We start from the raw sequence: 18,054 nt of genomic DNA, 5'->3' as shown, positions 1-18,054 counted from the left end.
GTCTGTTTTCTCCTCCCACACTGAATGTGCTACTTTCGTATTTCTAGTTTTTTCCTTTCTCTTAAACCCACTAGAACAAAAAATATCAGTATCAGTTAAAGGAGCCCAGAGAGAATTACCACCAGAGTAAACAATGCCTCTCCCTCATCTGGAAGGGCTGGGACATGTCAGAAGTAGAATGACGTCAACTGTTCATATTCCCAGGGCGTCAGCCTGGACGAGGCTGTTTAGCCTGTGTGGGAAACCCTCCTGCCTCCTTCATATCTCAGAGTCTACACTGTATGTTGGTAGCAAGTGTCAAACCACTGTGTCAATGAACAAAGAGGCAGGTCCCTAATCCAAAGAGAAAAGCGGTGTGTGCAAAACCCATTTACGTAGGAGCCATCATTCACTTCCAGACTGGGCTCTACTGTCAGGTGGTTTAGCTTAGTACAGTGGTTCTCAGCTCTGCTTGCCCATCAAAATCACCCAAAGAGCTTCTAAGAAGTACTGATGCCAGAGCCCCACCAAAGAATCTCACTCAGTTGCTCTAGGATGGGCCCCAGCTTTGGTTTTTTGTTTGTTCGCGGTGCTTCAGCTTCCTACTCTGCGGCCCGACCTCAGGACCACTGGCCCAGCCACACCAGGATCAGGTGCCTTTTTGCTCCAGGGGGAGTTGCTGTGGTTCTGAGCTCAGGCTTTGGGGACAGGTAAACCTGAATTACAAGCTTGGCTCTGTTAACTAAGTGGCTGTTGCACAAGTCACCCAATTCTGTAAGCCTTAGTTTCCTCATCCGTAAAGTATGCATAATAATTCTACCTAACTCAACTGGAGGTGTTCCTGTCACAGAGCAGGTATTAAATAGATGATGGTTGCCATTTTCTTCATATAACTCCTACTTACATATTTTCAGGCATCAAATAAATACTCACGAGCACCAGTTGTGTGTGCTGTGTGTGTCCCACTCTGGTCAGCATCTCCAGCCCGGGCCTTCCAACCCTACTTCATGGCAGATGGGCCATGGCTGGGGTTTCGGAACTGCTGTCACATCACCCAAAGCAGGACAGTGGGGTCTGAGCCCCCCTCAGGACCACGACTACTAGTGCTAATAAGCAGCTGCTTACCTTTTGTTACTAGTTATCTCTTATCTACCTACCCAGTGAAGACTCAGGAAGAGTGCGGTGGGGAAGGATGGTAAAGGAGTTAGTTAAGTAAGGGACCCTACCCTCAAAGTGTACCCCCTACTAGTCAGTCACTAACCTTGGAAATTTAATTTCGATGACAAAGGCCAGACCCCAAATAACTAGAGTGTAACAGAGTAGCAGAGTTGTGCAGGAGAAAAAGCACATGCCAAACTCCAATGTCAGTGGCCCTGATTTACCTGCGTTTGCAATGATGTACATCTGGGCCTCAAAATCAATCTCTACTAAGTGAGAGGACCGAGCCCCAGGCCTAGCTCTTTCCCCTCCCTTCATCCCCACCCTCAGTGTGAGGTCTTCATATCTAAGGCTCCCATCAATCAAGGAGTGTCACACTCTACTGAAGCAGATTGTGAGAAGCTGGGGGTTTGGGAGTCAAGATAATCCCTTGCTTATTCTCCAACTTCTTTCCCTTTGTATGTCCCCTCCTACTTTCTCCTACACCCAGTTCCTCCCTGCAGAGCCCCCTCTCCACCATGTGCTCTTTCTGGCCCTTTGAACAGTTGCGTACCTCTGCCTTGCACAGCGTCCCTCTGCCTTGCACAGCGTCCCTCTCTCCCCTGGCCCGAGACAGCAGGCCCAGGGCCTGAGGCCAGCCCTCTGTTACCCCAACAGTGGCTGCATGGAGCCTGAGAAGGAGAAAGATGGGTGTCGTGCTTCTGGACAGGGGTAAGCCCTGCAGAGTAGACTGGCCACCCCAATCAGGACGGCAGGTAGCTGTGTCTCCCCTTCCCACCTCCCACTTACCTAAATAGCACGACTCCACCTTTCTACCTGTAGAAGCTGCTCAACCTTCCTCGAACCAAACCCCAGGCCTCCTTTCCACCGTCCTCACAGCCAGCTCCCACCCCACATCTCACATCTCTCTCACACCTACACCCTGACGCTCAAAATGGTAGTTGTCCAGTGGCTTTCCCTTCTGTTTCTCCAAGCACGCCCCCCCCATGCCAAACGAGAGGGCCAGGGCCCTCTGGAGCGTGTGGCGAAGGCACCCTTCAGGACAGGAAGAGGGATAGGGGTCCCAGAGGCCCTCATCCCTGCTCTTGCCAACTGGCAAGCTCTGGGGATAGGTTGAACATATATATGTCCAGACTTGTCTCACCTCTGAGATTCTGTTAAAGACATTCTGTGCCCACCCCCACTGTATAGAGATGGGCTGGTCCAACCCTCTGGTTTTAAAGACATGAAGAGAGAGGAAGTAACAGCCCCAGGAGCCACGTGAAATTGGAGGCAGAGGAAAGGTGAAAACTTGGGGCTCCCTGTCCACTGCTCTACTATTCCAGGTGCCCCCTCACTAGTTGGGTTTCAAACAGCCAAAAACATCCACTAGGTGAACTGCCTGCAGAGGCACCACGTTAAGCAATGTGGGGAAATACTTAGAAAACCAAGGGAGCAGCCAGCACTCTAGGAGCAACCCGTCTGCTGAGAATAACCTGACTGGGGAACATCCAGGATGGAGGTCAAATAGACTAGCTTGAATGTCCAGATGGGAGGGGACTAATGGGACACAGCATAGGCCAATCCCCAGAGCTTGCCAGTTGGCAAGAGCAGGCATGCGGGCTTGTGGAACCCATATCCCCCTTCCCTTCCTGAATGGCAACAAAGATAATAATTACAACATATATATATATGTGTGTATATATATATATATATATATATATATATATATATATATATATATATAAACACAGCACACATATAACACAGCACTTACATGTGCCAGGCTTTGTTCTAAGTGTATGTGTGTGTGTGTGCACACACATGCACACGCATTAACTCTTAATCCTTATAACTACCTGATGGAACAGACACTATTATTCCCACTTTACAGACAAGACTGAGGCACTGAGAGGTGTAGTTCACAGACCTAGTAAGTGGTAGGGCTGGGATTCAACTTGAGGCATTCTGCTCCAGCGTCCATATTCTAATTATGGCTCCCCTCACAGAATAAAGGAAAGCTTAGGGGCAGCCTCTCCCCCTGTTCTCCCCACAGGGAAGAAGCAGGAGTACAGGTTCTAGAGTTTGAGTACCTTCTCCTTTACTTTATGGCTCGTGACTCCAGAGAAGTTAACTTCAATAAGGACTCACCACTGAAATACAGACATCTACTAATTTCACATGATTTACAAAATAAATTAGGTACAAAATAAATTAGGAGCAGGAAGAAGAAGAAACGTCCCTTTTCCTGAATTGTTTAAGGCTCTCTCAGCAATCTTTGCTTCCCTCTTTTTCCCTCAATGGAGTTCAGAGTTCAAGGATACCGAAAAACTTCACTTCCCAGCGATGCGGCTGGCTCCTCTGAGGATCCCAGAGGAGATCAGATTTGGGGAAAGCAAGTGAAGCCGAGGCCTTCCCCCTCAGTGAGCTGTAGTGCGGGGTGAAAGGGGAACGTGATCTACTGCAGCCAGGATGTGAAGCCTTGTGCTGGGACATGGGGAAAGAACGACCAGCTGGCTCTACAAATAAGGTTTCAGCAAAGGAGAAGGGATGCTTCTCCCAAAATTGTTCCCTAACGACATGAACAAAAGAACAACACACTTAAAACTTGCTGCGATATGAATCTCTCTGAGGGGTGCTGTCAAGGGCTGACAGGGCCTATCCCAGCCCTAAAGAGATACCAGAATCCCTAACCTGGAAGAGCCCAGGTCCTGCTCCATGCTGCTCTAGAAGGAGGCTGAACCCTCCTATGGGAAATAAAAACGAAACAGAAAAAGTCAGAGCCCTGTGACTACAGAAGTGACAGCTGACTTGGTGGCACCAAGGTGACATTTTTAGTCAGTGTCACACTACACAGCAGGGTGTCACAAGAACACCTGATCATACCTCCACTGGGGGATAGGGAGGAAAGTGTTTAAGGAAGAGGCTGAGTGAGAGGCAGGGTTGAGAGGGGTACTAACAACATCTCATAGGACCCAAAGTCCTACCCACCTGCTCCCCATCTCTGGTCGCAACTCAGACCCGGAAAGGGTTGCACAGCTGGATGGGCAGGGAGATTTTTAAGTGAGACCCCAAGGAGCATCCCCCACCCGTTGGGGTATCGGATGAGACTGGGTAGTCTATCTAGAGAATATCATTCCACTCCTCTCCTCACCCCCAATTAAGCGCCAAGGGGTCCCTCCCAGAAGCGGCAGCCTCAGAGGGCCCTGGGTGCTCCTCTCGGAATCAGGGTCAGCTTGCCAGGCCACCCTCTCCCGGGAACACGGACAGGCTCACCTCCGCTGCAGATTGGGAGGGATCCCCGGGGCGGGGCTGCGTCACTGGAGCTCCTGAGTTGCAGCTCCGGATGCTGGACCTCAGGACCCGCCGCACCATCCGGGACACCACTGGCGCCGCCATGAAGCCTGCTGGCTTGGGCGAGACTGCACTAGGAAGCTGGCTTCAGTAGCACACTAGCCCCGGGACTTGCTGCCCTGGGTCATCAAAGCAGAAGCCAGGGTGGGGGTGGGGGACCGCTCAGCCAATCGGCGAGGGCTCCGCGCCGCGCAGCCTTCTGGGAGTTGTAGTCCACTCCCTTTACTCTTGTCCTAGGCCCGGTAAGGCGTTCTAGTGCTTAGAAAGCACAAGTTCGAATTCAGAGGAGATCCCAGGTCTTTTCTTGCAGGCTTCTCTGGCTGCTCTGGTCTCGTGCTTAGGTCGTGGTGTGACTGGCACAAAGTGCTTAGGCAGAGCAGGACTAGGCTTCAATGAATGAAGCATTGCTTTGGGCCAAAATCTAAGGAGAAACCAAAAAACGTAGATTGTCAAGATAAATAGTATTTTAATGCAATATTTTGAAAAGGCAGAATCAAAGCAAAAAAGTCCATAATGAACATGATATCAACATTTTATATAGCAACAAGATTTGACCTTGCACATTTATGACTCATCTCACTCTCTTCACTGTAATCTAGGCCCTGGTTGTAGGATGGTCAACTCCCTCTTTTAAGATACACTTATCCAATTGTGTCCCCAAAGGGCATTAACAATCTCGGCCTCTCCATTTTAAAAAGGAGCATATGGAAAGAAGTCATAGAATAAGTGGATATAATTTTTGGAATGTTTCCTACACACCAAGCACCATGCTAGGCATCACTTAATACTTACAATAAATTCTGCAATTAATAGAATGTCAATTTTGCAACCAAGGCTTAGACAGGTTAGGTCATTTTTCCAAAGTTGCATAGTTGATAGGTGGCAAAACTGAGGTTTAAACCCAGGACAATCTGATTCCTAAAGTCAAGATTCAGTATATGTCAGGAACGGGGTGGGAGGGTTGGGTGGGTGAGGTGAGGCGGGTATCTCTTTCTCTTTATCAAAAACAAAGAGCTATAGTCTTCTAAGATTTTGGATGGTAATGGGCACTCAATAATTAACCTATGTACTAAGATTCATTATGCTCAAAATGGTCTATCTGTTGTATCCACAATTCTATCATTGTGGAATTACAAGAATCAAACATAGACTGGAACTTCTAGCTGCCAAGTACATGTTAGGAAATGGGGATACAGTCCCTGGTCTTGAAGAATTGACAGAGTAGTGGAGAGGAAAGAATAACTGACTACGTGTAACTGATTTGTACAAATGCAGCACGACTGTCAGAAAATCTGGGATGATTTTAGCCTTAGACTCAAGGAGAGTTTCTTATGATGTTAGTCAAAGTTCAGACAATACGTTGCAGGGGGTGAGTGAATATCTGGGTATGTTTGACACTGGAGGGGACAGGCCGGACAGAAGTCTATTTGCAAAGGGCCTGAAGACCTACTGAGGACAGTTCAAGCTCTGTCTCTGTCCACTGCTAAATGTGATGTGTGAATTTACCAAGGGAGGTGGGTGTTGGGGTAAGGAGAACAGAAAACTTTTTTTTTTTTTTTTTTTTTTTTTTTTAAGCTATGAGGCCTGAAGAATTCCAGGAAAGCACTCAACCTCAAGGAAAAAGCCATATGACATAATGAACTAGATCCAGTAGTAAGTTCTTAGAATTCTATGTGTCAGTTCTTAATCAACTCTGTTCCCAGCAATATAAGTTCCTTATGACTGCTCTAACAAGTTATCACAAATTGGTGGCTTAAAACAAAATTATTCTCTTTCGGTTCTAGAGGCCAGACTCTGAGAGAAGTTGTGTGGGGCTAAAATCAACATGTTGACAGGCACACTTCCTCTGGAGGCTCTAGGGGATAATCCCTTTTCTTTGTCTTTTCCAGCATCCAGAGCCGCATTCCCTGGCTTGTTGTCCATGTTCCAATCTTTAAAGCCAGCAGAGTAGTGTTTTTCTCTCTGTCACTCTGCCTCCATCTGCTTTCATCCCATGGCCTGCTTCTCTTCTGTCTTAAATCTGTCTCTGCCTCCTTCTTATAAGGACATTTGTCATTGTATTTAGAGAGCACCTGGGTAATCCAGATGAGTGTTACACTGTGGATCCTGCTGTTACAGGAAAAGAAGGTCCTTGGCTTCGCGCAGGAAAGAATGCAAACATGAGCTGGTGTAGAGTTCAAAGTAAAAGTACATTTGTTTAGCAGAGAGTAAGAAAAGAAAGGCCACCGCACAGACAGAGTGGCCACAGAGAGAGCAGACATCTCTAATCACTAGTGGAAGAGAGATCCCCCTTGATCCCCTGGGGCTAGGGTTTATGTCTGTCTTTCTTTCTTTCTTTCTTTCTTTCTTTCTTTCTTTCTTTCTTTCTTTCTTTCTTTCTTTCTTTTTTTTTTTTTTTTAATTGGGGAATTTGAGGGAACAGTGTGTTTTTCCAGGACCGATCAGCTCCAAGTCATTGTCCTTCAATCTAGTGGTGGAGGGCGCAGCTCAGCTCCAAGTCCAGTTGCCATTTTCAGTCTTAGTTGCAGAGGGCGCAGCTCACCATCCCATGTGGGAATTGAACTGGCAACCTTGTTGCTAAGAGCTCCTGCTCTAAACAACTGAGCCATCCGACTCAGCGACACACAGCTCGTTGTCTTCAATCTGTAGTTGTGGAGGGCGCAGCTCACTGGCCCATGTGAGAATTGAACCACAACCCTGTTGTTCAGAGCTCGTGCCCTAACCAACTGAGCCATCCGGCCGCCCCTATATATTCTTGTTTCCATGGGAAACTTCTACAAGGTACCAGAAGAATAGGGGCAGGTTTACCGTTAACTTTTGTAAGGTAAACCCTGTGGCTAGTTTGTAATAGGTTTAATTATGGGAATAGCCATAATGGGATCTCTTTGCTCAATAGGCTTCAGAGGGTCTGTTCTGTGTGATTGATTAACATCTCCCCAAGTTCTGTGTCTGGCCACACGCAGGAAGCAGGCTTGGAATCCAATCTCCTAGTTTCTTCTTCTGTAAAAATAGTCCTCATGCCTCTTTCCTGTATTATTACTTGGGAAGCCAGGTGGAGAGAGAAAAGTGGTAGGATAGAGAAAGGATTATCTACCAGTTGACCAGAAACAAGAGCACTAGAGATAACTAAATTGTAAGGTGTTAAATCTTTTAAACGAACCCCTGATAACCATCTTGTGTCCGCACACAGTATTCCCACCCTTTGAGCCTGTCTAAAATACAACAAGTTGCATGAAGCCTTTTCCAGATTCCACCCTCTTCATCTATATATGTGATTGACCTCATTGAACACTTGAAATCTGGCTAATGTGACTGAGGAACTGAATTTCTAATTTTATTAAAGTTTAATTAATTTAAATGTAAATAGCCATGTGTGGCCAGTAGCTACTCTATTGCTCAGCATTATTCTGGAAGCTTGTTTTCCCCTCAGGAAGTAGAATTAATTCTCTTCCACTTGCATCTGGGTAGGTTTGTAACTGGCTGGTAACCAACAGCATATGGCAGAATTCAGCATACTGCATGAATTCTGAGGCTGGGTTAGAAACCTATGAGGCAACTTCTACCTTACAATTTACCTCTAGTGATCTGGGCTCTGGCCGGCTGGAAGATACTTTCCTCCTTTCTCCCCCTCCTAAATTATTAAGTATTCCTCCCTTCAAAAGGTGGAACGTAGTTCCCCTCTCCTTAAATGTGGACCGGACTTAGGAATTCTAACGAATGTAATGCGGCAAAAGTGATGGTATCAGGCTTCTGAATGTAGTTAATAAAAGACATGGCTTTCTCCTTGCTCTCTCTCTCTCTTCAACCAGTCATTCTGGGAGAAACCAGTTGCCATGCTGGGAGCAGCTGTATGGAGAGGCCAACATGACCAGCAATTAAAACCTCTTGCTGACAGCCAGTGAGAAACTGAGGCCTCCAGCCAACTGCCATGTGAGTAAACCATCTTGGATGTAGATCGTTCAGCTTCATTCCAAGCTTTAAATGAGTACAGCTCCTGCAGATATCTTGATGGCAATCTCATGCGATACCCAAGCCAGACCACCCAGCTGGCCACCACCAGATTCCTGACTCTCAGAAACTGGAAGATAATGAATGTTGGTAAGCCACTACATTTAGGCTAACTTATTACACAGCAATGAATAATTAATACAGTGCAAGAACTCCTTCTGTGAGTTACCATTTCTCTAAAGATATTACCTATCCCTATTACAGGAAAGGAATGCGTTTGGTATCTTTATTGGTGGAATTCTGCATTATTTGTTCTCCATTTGCTCCCCACTTACCTAGGATCATTTTTTTCACCTGTCTTTGCTCTGCTCTCTGCTATAAGTGGTTGATTCTATGGACTCCCTTGCCCTCAGGCTTCTGTTTGGTTTCCATCCATGGAAAGCACTGGTAGGGTCTCAGAGGGCAGGACGAGAGAGAGAGATGTGGATATCTACCCCTCTGACTCTGCTTTCCTTCCTACCAGGCCTAGGGAGGCAAGAGATGACATTATATATGATTTTATTCAACTTCTACCTTCAGAGTTGCTGTTCAGCATGTTAAAATCCATGCATTCAGAAGAAAAGCAACTCACTTTTGGTTCTTTCTTTGAACTAGAAAATAGCCTTTAATTCTCCTAAGACAATCAATTCCACTTACTCAGGCCTGATTCCTCTATAGGCAAAATCAAGTTACACCGTCTGGATCACGTGATTGCTGTTTATTAAATCAAGTTGGGGTAATTATTGGGGTGGAGATACGAGACAAGAAATATTAAAGGTTAACATTTCTGGAAACACCTCAGAAGCTCTTCCTGCTTGTTTGAGAACTGGCTGGGTCAAGAATACCTTGTGACATGTTTCCCTCCTGGAGCAGGGGGGAGGGGCGAGCCTCTGAATAAATCAGGTGATGAATTGGAAGGAGCCCTGGCTTGGCAGGTGGGAGATCTGGCTGCCAGTCCCCACTTGCCACAAGCTCACTACCTAACCTGAGGCGAATTTCTTAACTTCTCTGGTTTCCTCATATGTCAAAGGGAAACTTACCTTGTCTTATCTACTTCACAGGATGGTAGTTGTGACAAATCAGTGCAATAGGATTTTGCTGTACTATTAAAATATAAAATCAGGCATGAAGAGGTTAAGTAACTAGCCCAAGAACATATAGCAAGTCAGTGGTGAAGCTAGGATTTGAGCCTAGAAAGTCTGGCTCTAGAATCCATGCTCTTCAGGACTGAGTTCTGTTGGAGTCCGTGACCCTGATGACCGCCCTCAAATAGTGCTTTCAGTAAATTTTCTTTGAATATTCCCTTAATCTCTTGTCTCTTTCCTACTGTAATTCTGTACTATAGGGGTTACCATCCCCACACCCCACCCCCAAACACACAGTTGCTAGGTCCAGGATATTGCACTTGCCCTTGGGGTTCTTTCACAATCCTACATCCTACATCCTATTCAAAAGTGTCAGGGTGATACTTTAAAAACTAATTTTTAGATAAAATAAAAGAACTTTATATATTTTTCTTCTTGAATAAAAAAACAACAACACAGGGTGTTTCTTATTGTAAAGAAAGAGAAATAGAAAGCAATGGTAGTGACCAGAAAGAGGAATGATAATTATATTCACCTTAATGTGTGTATACCAGTTCTGTTTGCATTAGCATTGGAAAACTCTGAAGCTGGAATCAGAACCTCAAATCTACGATCAGAAGGTCTTGAGGTTGGCACGTGGAAGTCAAAGTGTTCCTTTGTTTTTTTTTTTTTTTCCTTTTAGAAGCTATACGAAGTCTGACAATTAAGTTTGCGAGCTCATCCTAGAAAAAGTGCCACATACCTCATTGCTGAATATCACTATGGTCACCTTCGAAGTACTCCCCTTGGGAAGCTATGCACCAATGTCAGTGCCTAGCCCACCCTTCAAAGCAATGTTGGAACGCTTTTTCTGGAATGGTCATCAGAGCTGTCGTCATATTACCCTTGATGTCCTGAATGTCATCAAAATGTCTTCCTTTCATTATTTCCTTTATCTTCTGGTAAAGAAAGAAGTCATTGGGGGCCAGATCAGGTGAGTAGGGTGTGTGTTCCAATACAGGTATTTGTTTACTGGCTGAAAACTCCCTCACAGACAGTGCTGTGTGAGCTGGTGCATTGTCGTGAGGCAAGAGCCATGAATTGTTGGCGAAAAGTTCATGTCGTCTAACTTTTTCATGCAGCCTTTTCAGCACTTCCAAATAGTAAACATGGTTAACGGTTTGTCCAGTTGCTACAAATTCATAATGAATAATCCCTCTGATATCAAAAAAAGTTAGCAGCATCGTTGCAACAAGTTTGCGAACTTAATTGTCTGACCTCATATATAAAAAGTTATTTTTCTTCTGTACTGTCACAGAACTTCTACATACATTTTCAGTCCTGCTTGTAAAAGGCCAAGAACTTTATATTTTATATCAAAGTCAAATTCTAGGAATAGAAAGTCTATTAACATAAATGAAAAACATAATACTCCTTATCTCATTTCTAAAGAATATTATGGAACTAAAGTGAGTGAGAACACAAGTCTAAACTCTCTTCTCTGAAGGCCTAGGAGCCAGATAGATTTCGGAATTTAGAAATGTTTTGGAGTTTTTTTCTTTTTTTGTTTGTTTTATTTATTTTATTTAAATTTATTGGGGTGGAGTTTTGAAAAGTCATATTCCTTATATTATATAGATCGTGTGTATATGTAAAAGTATATGAATATATTACATAACACAGGGTCTAGGGAAGCCTTCAGCAATCAAACAATTTTTCTGCAAGAAAACATATACACATTCATTCACACTAAGTGTAATAGATAATGGTTATAAATAACTCATGTCAATAGGTCATGCTTGGCTGACAAATGAAGTATGGAAAAACTGTTTTCAGAAGTAGATTGGAATTTGGAATTACAGATAAAGGATTATGGACATACCAAATTGGGCCAAGGGTAATAAAAATAAGCTTTCATCAGAGAGAAGAGAGCACAGTTTCCCCTTTTAGCCTAATCACCTCCTCAGGGAAGAAGATGGATTTCTACAGCTCTGTCCCCTCTCCCTTCAAGATCACAGAGATTCTTTTTCTCCCCTTGAGGTTTGGTACACTGGGGCAGTCCAAGTGATGTGAAACACTGACCCTAAAACAGAAATGTGAGTTTTTGCTTTTTGGAGTGGGGCTATCTTGTTTGCACCTCCACACGTCTTCATCTCCTCTTAGCTTGCTCTGGGCCTCAGAAGGGAGAACTGTATGGATGACCCTTGACTTCTGGCTTCTGCCTGACTGGGTTTGTCCCACGGGGGGGCCTGGGCAGGAGATCAGAGAAGGGAGAAGAGCCGTTTCTGGGTGCTAGTCCCTCAGTTCCTTCCCTGAGTGGCCACCCTGGGACGGCCATGTCCTTCAATTGCAGTCACAGCTTCTGTTAAGGCAATCTTCCCCTAGTGGCTCTCTTTCCTTATGGGGTCCATTATCTCTTCCCTTCCCCTTGCTCCTTCAGGCCTCGGAGTGATTACAAACCCCTACTCCCCGCCGCACCACACGCTGTTGCTAGCTCCAGGATATCGCACTTGCCCTTGGGGTTTCCCAACACCCAGCCTGTGTCTTTATAAATACCACTTTATTAAGCTCTCCCAATGTGAGTGTACCCTCTGAATCCTGACAAGACATTGAGTGATACAAAAGCCAAGATCAATTAAAAAGTGATAGCAATTGAACCGATCTGTGCCTGAGTTAAATGTATTTAAATATTGCTTTCAAATAGTACTTTAATAGACAGTTAATACGCAACCAGTATCATTTTAAAAACCACTTATTTATTAAAGAATGATAAGAATAATAATTTTATAGAAAAGTCATTATAAACTCAACTTTCTCAGTAAGAATAAATGGACTCCATGCATGGTCTATTTTAAATCCTTTCTAGAACAAGTTAGGACACGGGCAGGGTGCACAATGGGCCTGAGAGTGGTCTAAAGTCTTGTTGGCATAGCTCCAGGAGATAACTGGAAAATTGACCCTTGTCCTACTTCAATGGTTCTGAGTGCAGGAAAATTGTCCTTGGACCAGGCTGTACTATCCCACAGAGCCTGAGGATGGTGCCCGATCTATACTGTGTCCCCAACAATCACGTCATACACTTTATCACCCCAAGAGAGATGAGGCACACTTTGCCCAGTGAAGGAGGTCTCAAGCACATGTACAGAGCACACGTGCGTAAGGGCTGACACAGCCTATTGTGTATAAGGCTTGCCTTGGAAGGGGACAATTTATTTTTCCACAAGATCTGTGAGGACTCACACTCCCGGCCAGGCTTGGTAGGCCGGGGCGCTTGTAACCCTTCCGAGGGGGGGAAGGAGGCAGCGTAGTGCTGTGGTGATGAGCGTGGGCTCTAGAGCCAGAGGCCTGGGGTCAGATCCTGTTCTCATCATTGACCAGCTGCGTGACCTGGAGCAAGTTAGTAGTCTCTTTCAGTCTCTTTTCTTTATAATTAGAAGGGGACAGTAGTACTGGCTTCCCCAGGGGGTGGTGGCGGTATGAAGTTCCCATGAGTCAGTACAGAGAGGCCTTGGGCTTAGAGCCATGCCGTCACAGTGGACTTCTCAGGATTGTTTCCCACCTTTATTGGACTTGGTTGCTGACCTGTCTGTGGTATGTCCTGGCTACAGACTTCTTTCTGTATTCTCTAAGTGCATCTGAGTGTGGCCTTTTAGCCACTCCAACCTACCCCTGACATCCATCTGTCTATCTGCTGTCTATCTTTGAGGTCTTCCTCACATCCTGTCAGGGACCAACAGACCTCTCATGACATCTGTGCTATAAGCAGTCAGCGCCCAGGCAAGGCTAGTTGGCATCTAGGGACACAGCCCTGCAATTTCACTCCTGTACTTACAAAAATAGGCATTTCCCATGTGGGGTGCACAAACCAGAGAGAATAAAACAAACAAAACAAAACAAAACAAAACAAAACAAAACACACAGACCTCAAATGAGCTCATAGGGAGGGTAGAAATTGTTCTGCAGTTCTGAGGGGTCAATGAGTGGGGAGAAGTGAAAATGAGTTTGCTCTTTCCCAAACACACATTTTCTCACATTCCTGTCTCGTTTTCCTAGCTAATCAAGAAAAATTTCTTAGAGCTGTGGTTTAAGTTTCTTCACCATGGCAGGCAGAAAGTTTGAAGAGCTAGAAGCACAGAAGAAGCAGATAATGTAAGTCTGAAATGAGGAGACTAGAAAAAGCTACAAAGGCAACACCTAAGCAAATGGGGCAAAGCTGCTTCTTGGAGGAAAAAAGGTGAGCAGGAAGGGGGGGCTTCCACTGGAGGGTTGGGGAAGGAGGGGCGTGTGCCCTTGAGCAGTGAGTGGCACCATCTTAGTTAGGGGTGTGCGAGTTTGACAAAAGAAAAATGTTTATCTCCAACTCTAACCCATGATAACTTTCCGCGCCATTCCTAAAACAAGTCCATAGTAATTCCTAAATGCTCATGATTCCCGGTTCCCTTTTCCCAGCATTTGAAACTTCATAAATATGCATGATTCTTCCCCAGGTGTTGCTCTCCAAGCAGCCTTTTCTCTAGACCCAAGAAGAACCCCCTGAAATGTGTCAGGGGGTTGGTGACCATACAAAGATATCAAAGGTGAGGTCATCCAGGACAGACCCAAGGTCGCTGGTGTCAAGTTGTTGAGCTCCATTCCCATGGCCACCACAGCGATCACGCTTCCTAAGAATTTACTTTGAATCACCTGACTCTGCCATTTTGGGCTGTTTCCCCTCCCACAGAGTGTGTATTCAGAAGGCATGTATGTACATCCTCACAATTCTGCCTCTACCTTACAATAAAAGGGAGACATAACTGTGCAGCTGGAGATTGTTCATGGGACTCAAAACTTGCCACAAAGCTTTAGCTCAGCTTCAAGCACTGCCAGCCTCTTCCAGCCCTCTCTGCTTTATTCTTCTCCCAATCGCACCTTGTTTTCCTTCCACCCTTGACCTTTGGGGAAAGAGATGAGATTAGAGAGGGCTGGTTCATCTTATTTGCATGCTTGCTTCAAGCATGTGCTGTCACAATCCTGCAGCCAGCCATTTCTTAGCTGGGTCTAACAGTCATTGCTCACCCTTTGTGGCAAATGTTTTCCCCAGCTCCTAAAACATGGTGCATGATCAATAAATGTTGAAGAACAATGATGGTACAGGTGCATGCAAGAAAAGAAAGGTCAAGTCATTGGGCTCTCTATTTTAATATAGAGTACATAGAGCTCAGTCATAGAGAGGAAAAAATGTAGTAGGATGGCTTAAGAAGGGGTTGACCGTGTCCCTTCCCCTTCTTCTGCAACAAAGGGTCAAAGGGCAGAACACTGTGATAACATCTGCACCTCTTTCTACTCCTGCCCTTAATTCTGGCAACTATTTCAAGAAGAGAATGGTGGGGCTGAGAAAAGTTTTTATCTGCAACTCAGTCAGAACTCTCCAATTTCTACAAGGGTTAATCTCTTGCTGGCACACTGAATGTCCCGCCTAACCTGTTATGCTACAAGGATCTCATACCTGTCTTGAGTTACATTTTAAAAGGCCCCCTTCTATTACCTTAGCCATGTGACTTGGTGAAGGGGTGAAGGGATACTGGGTGGGGTTGGTGTGGCGGACAGGGCACCAGGCTGATGCCTCACTCTACACTCCCTAGATCCTCCAATGTTCACAGTAGCCATGGTCCTTAGCTCTAGGACAGTGAATTCTTCCCACCTGGAGCCTGAGGAGTATTTTTAGATGACAGGAGCTCTTTTGGCAAGTGTGAGGGGGTGAGCATTGGTGGGGAGGATGCCTCCAGAAGCAACCTTCAACCAAAAGGGCCTGGGAGTCAGTGGATACATGTCCAGGGGAACTACCGTGAGTCACGCCTGGTTCACACAGTGTCTCGGGGGGTCCAGAAGAGACAAGTAGCATGGCATTGAGTTGTACATGGCAGCCATGCCCATTACTGCCACCTTCACTAATGTTGCTCCCCGCCCTGTGTCCCTTACCCTACTTCACTTGTGCTGCCGGGGTTCACCTCCTGAATAGACTACCTGTACCTGAGTACACTTCCAGGGGCTCTGTTTTGGATAAATCCAAACTAAGACAGTCGAAAATGGAAAAAAAAAAATTATCTATAGTTGCTCTGTCCTCTGCCTACTTCCCTTTCATTTTACTCTCCCACCCCACTGAAAGCTGGCTTCTGTCCCTTCCGCTTTGAAACTACAGATACTGCCAAATCTAGTGATTCTGTACTCTCGTACTAGACCTCTCAGCAGCAGTTGACCAACCATTTCCTCCTTGGAGCACACTTCTCTTTTGTCTTCTGGGATGGCCTTCTCTCCTATTTTCATCTTACTGAGTTTTCTGTCATGGCCTCATTCAAACATGCCCTTTTCTGCCACTTCCCCCTTAAGCATCTACATTCTCCAAAGCTCCAAATTAGCCTTCTTCTATTCTGATTCCTCACACTTTCTGGGAGGTCCCACCAACCGCAGTAGCTTCCATTATAATAAATGCTATTGGTGTTCCAATCTATGTCTCCTGACTAGGCTTCTGTGCTGAGCCCCTTACCCCCACACCATGCCTACTGGGTGGAAACTCTTGAATGTTCCATGGATCCTCACTTAAGCATTCCCCCAACTGAATTTTTTGTGGTATTACAGAGCATGATCACAAAATACGGTGAATGTTTTAAAAAAAATGTATTACAGTAAAAGACACATTACCATTAACTCCCCTCAAAATACCCCCCCTTGCTTTGAACGCACTTATCCCATCATTCTTGCCATTTTCTGAAGCAGTTCTGGAAGTCCTCCTTCATGAGTGTCTTTAGTTTCCTGACGTTGCTGCCTTGATGTCCTGAATTGATTCAAAACATTTACCTTTCATGGTCATTTTGACTTTGGGGAAGAGCCAGAATTCGCATGGTGCCAGATCCGGTGAATAAGGTGAATGAAGACACACTGGAAGGTTTTTATTTGACAGAAATTGCCATACCAGAAGCAATATGTGACATGGAGCTTTTCCACTGTGATCACAAAATACAGTGAATGCTGCTGCTGAGTGCCATCCAACGGAAAGGCAGGGACCTTCAATATGGGAAGCGGCGCATTGAACCTTAGTAACAGTGTGTGACAGGTTTCAACTGGTTTGGTGCAGTCAGTCAGGTGTGAGCTGTGGTTGAGAGAAGGTGTGTTTTAAAGTGTGCCGTCAATCATCCTCCATCTTGACAACGCTCGTGTCACACATCACTTCTGGTGAGGCAATTTCTGTCACATAAAAACATTATAGTGTGTCCTCATCCACCCTATTCACCAGATCTGGCACCGTGTGACTTCTGGCTCTTCCCCAAAGTCAAAATGATTCAGGACATCGAGGCAGCCATGACAACACAACTAAAGATACTCATGAAAGAGGACTTCCAGAACTGCTTCAGAAAGTGGCAAGAATGACAGGATACGAGTGTTTGAAGCAATGGGGAGTATTTTGAGGGGGATTAATGGCAATGTGTCTTTTACTGTAATAATTTTTTTTAATTTAAACATTCACCGTGTTGTTTGATCACACCTCATACACTTTCCTCCCAAAAAATTAGGCAGAAAAGGAGAGAAGAGAGGCAGGAACATGAGGAGGTGGGCTGAGGACGGTTATGACTGTTTTTACATTGGGAAGCACTCTAACCGAAGTGAAAGGTGAATGGAAAGAACTAGTGGAAAGAAAGAAGATAAAGATACAGGAGAAGCTGAGTTTCTGAGAAGGTGGAGGGGGAAGACTAGAAGGAAGGAGGAGGATAGTTTCTGATTCAGAAACACTTGCCGGTGCCAGGAAAACAAGTTGTCATTCCTGTTAGCTGGCCTCTGTTTCCTCCTTGAACCAGAAGGCCAAGATCATTTTGCTGGGAGTGGAGAAAAATGAGCGATCTGAGGGTAGGTATAAAATTTTGGAATAAAGCATGGGTTAGGAGACAAGAATGGAAAGCTCAGAACAAACTGGCTTTTAAAAAAACAAGCAGGAAAATTACTGACAGTAAATGATGTAACTTGACAGTCTATAGGCAGACCTGGATACAGGCATGTTTTGGCCCAGAGGCTCAGTACTCCATCTGGCTCCTGCAACTCTCTTGCCCACCCCACCCCTCATGTTTCAGCAGTTAGACCCCATACCCACACTGCAACACCCAGAGAGAAATCTTTGAGAGATGAGAGAAAAAGCTTATTTCCCAGAAGCCCCTACAACTACTGGTGTCTCATTGGCTCAAACTGGGTGGTGTGCTTAGCAGGGTTGAACCAATCACTTTGACTAGAGACACAGAAGAGCCAATTTACTTAAGCCCATCCAGGCCCAGCCCTGGAGATGGGAATGAGGTCAAACCCACCACCCAGACTACATCATTGATAATGGGGGAGGGGCACTTCCTCCAAGGAAACTCTGGGTGCCTTTAGCAGGAAAAGGGGGAAATGGATTCTGGGAAGTCAACCAACAATGTCCATCATAATTAGTTTCTGAGGAAAATGTGAGAAGCAACTGTTGAAAGATTTGGTAAGGCATGCTAATGCTGGGGAGGGGTTCTGATGAGTATGA

At 45.3% G+C, this 18,054-nt stretch overlaps 1 protein-coding gene across 3 annotated transcripts in view; it reads right to left on the bottom strand.

Annotated features, from left to right (window-relative positions):
- MOCS1 (molybdenum cofactor synthesis 1) overlaps positions 1–4,797 on the bottom strand; it is a 36,787-nt gene extending 31,990 nt beyond the window's left edge. For 2 of the 3 annotated variants that reach the window (XM_019751533.3, XM_019751534.3), the window contains exon 1: positions 4,393–4,601. In XM_019751533.3, coding sequence (XP_019607092.3) covers positions 4,393–4,515 — 123 coding nt within the window. In that variant the 5' untranslated portion in view covers positions 4,516–4,601. Of the gene's footprint in view, positions 1–4,392 lie in introns of all 3 variants that reach the window. The other variant, XM_019751535.3, reaches the window with a different exon arrangement.
- Between the last annotated feature and the right edge of the window lie 13,257 nt (positions 4,798–18,054).

Source organism: Rhinolophus sinicus, chromosome 2 (assembly GCF_057876585.1).
Source record: "Rhinolophus sinicus isolate RSI-liver-muscle chromosome 2, RSI-T2T, whole genome shotgun sequence".
Taxonomy (NCBI): domain Eukaryota; kingdom Metazoa; phylum Chordata; class Mammalia; order Chiroptera; family Rhinolophidae; genus Rhinolophus; species Rhinolophus sinicus.
Note: the sequence above shows the minus strand (reverse complement) of the source record. Positions and strands in the feature narration are given on the sequence as shown.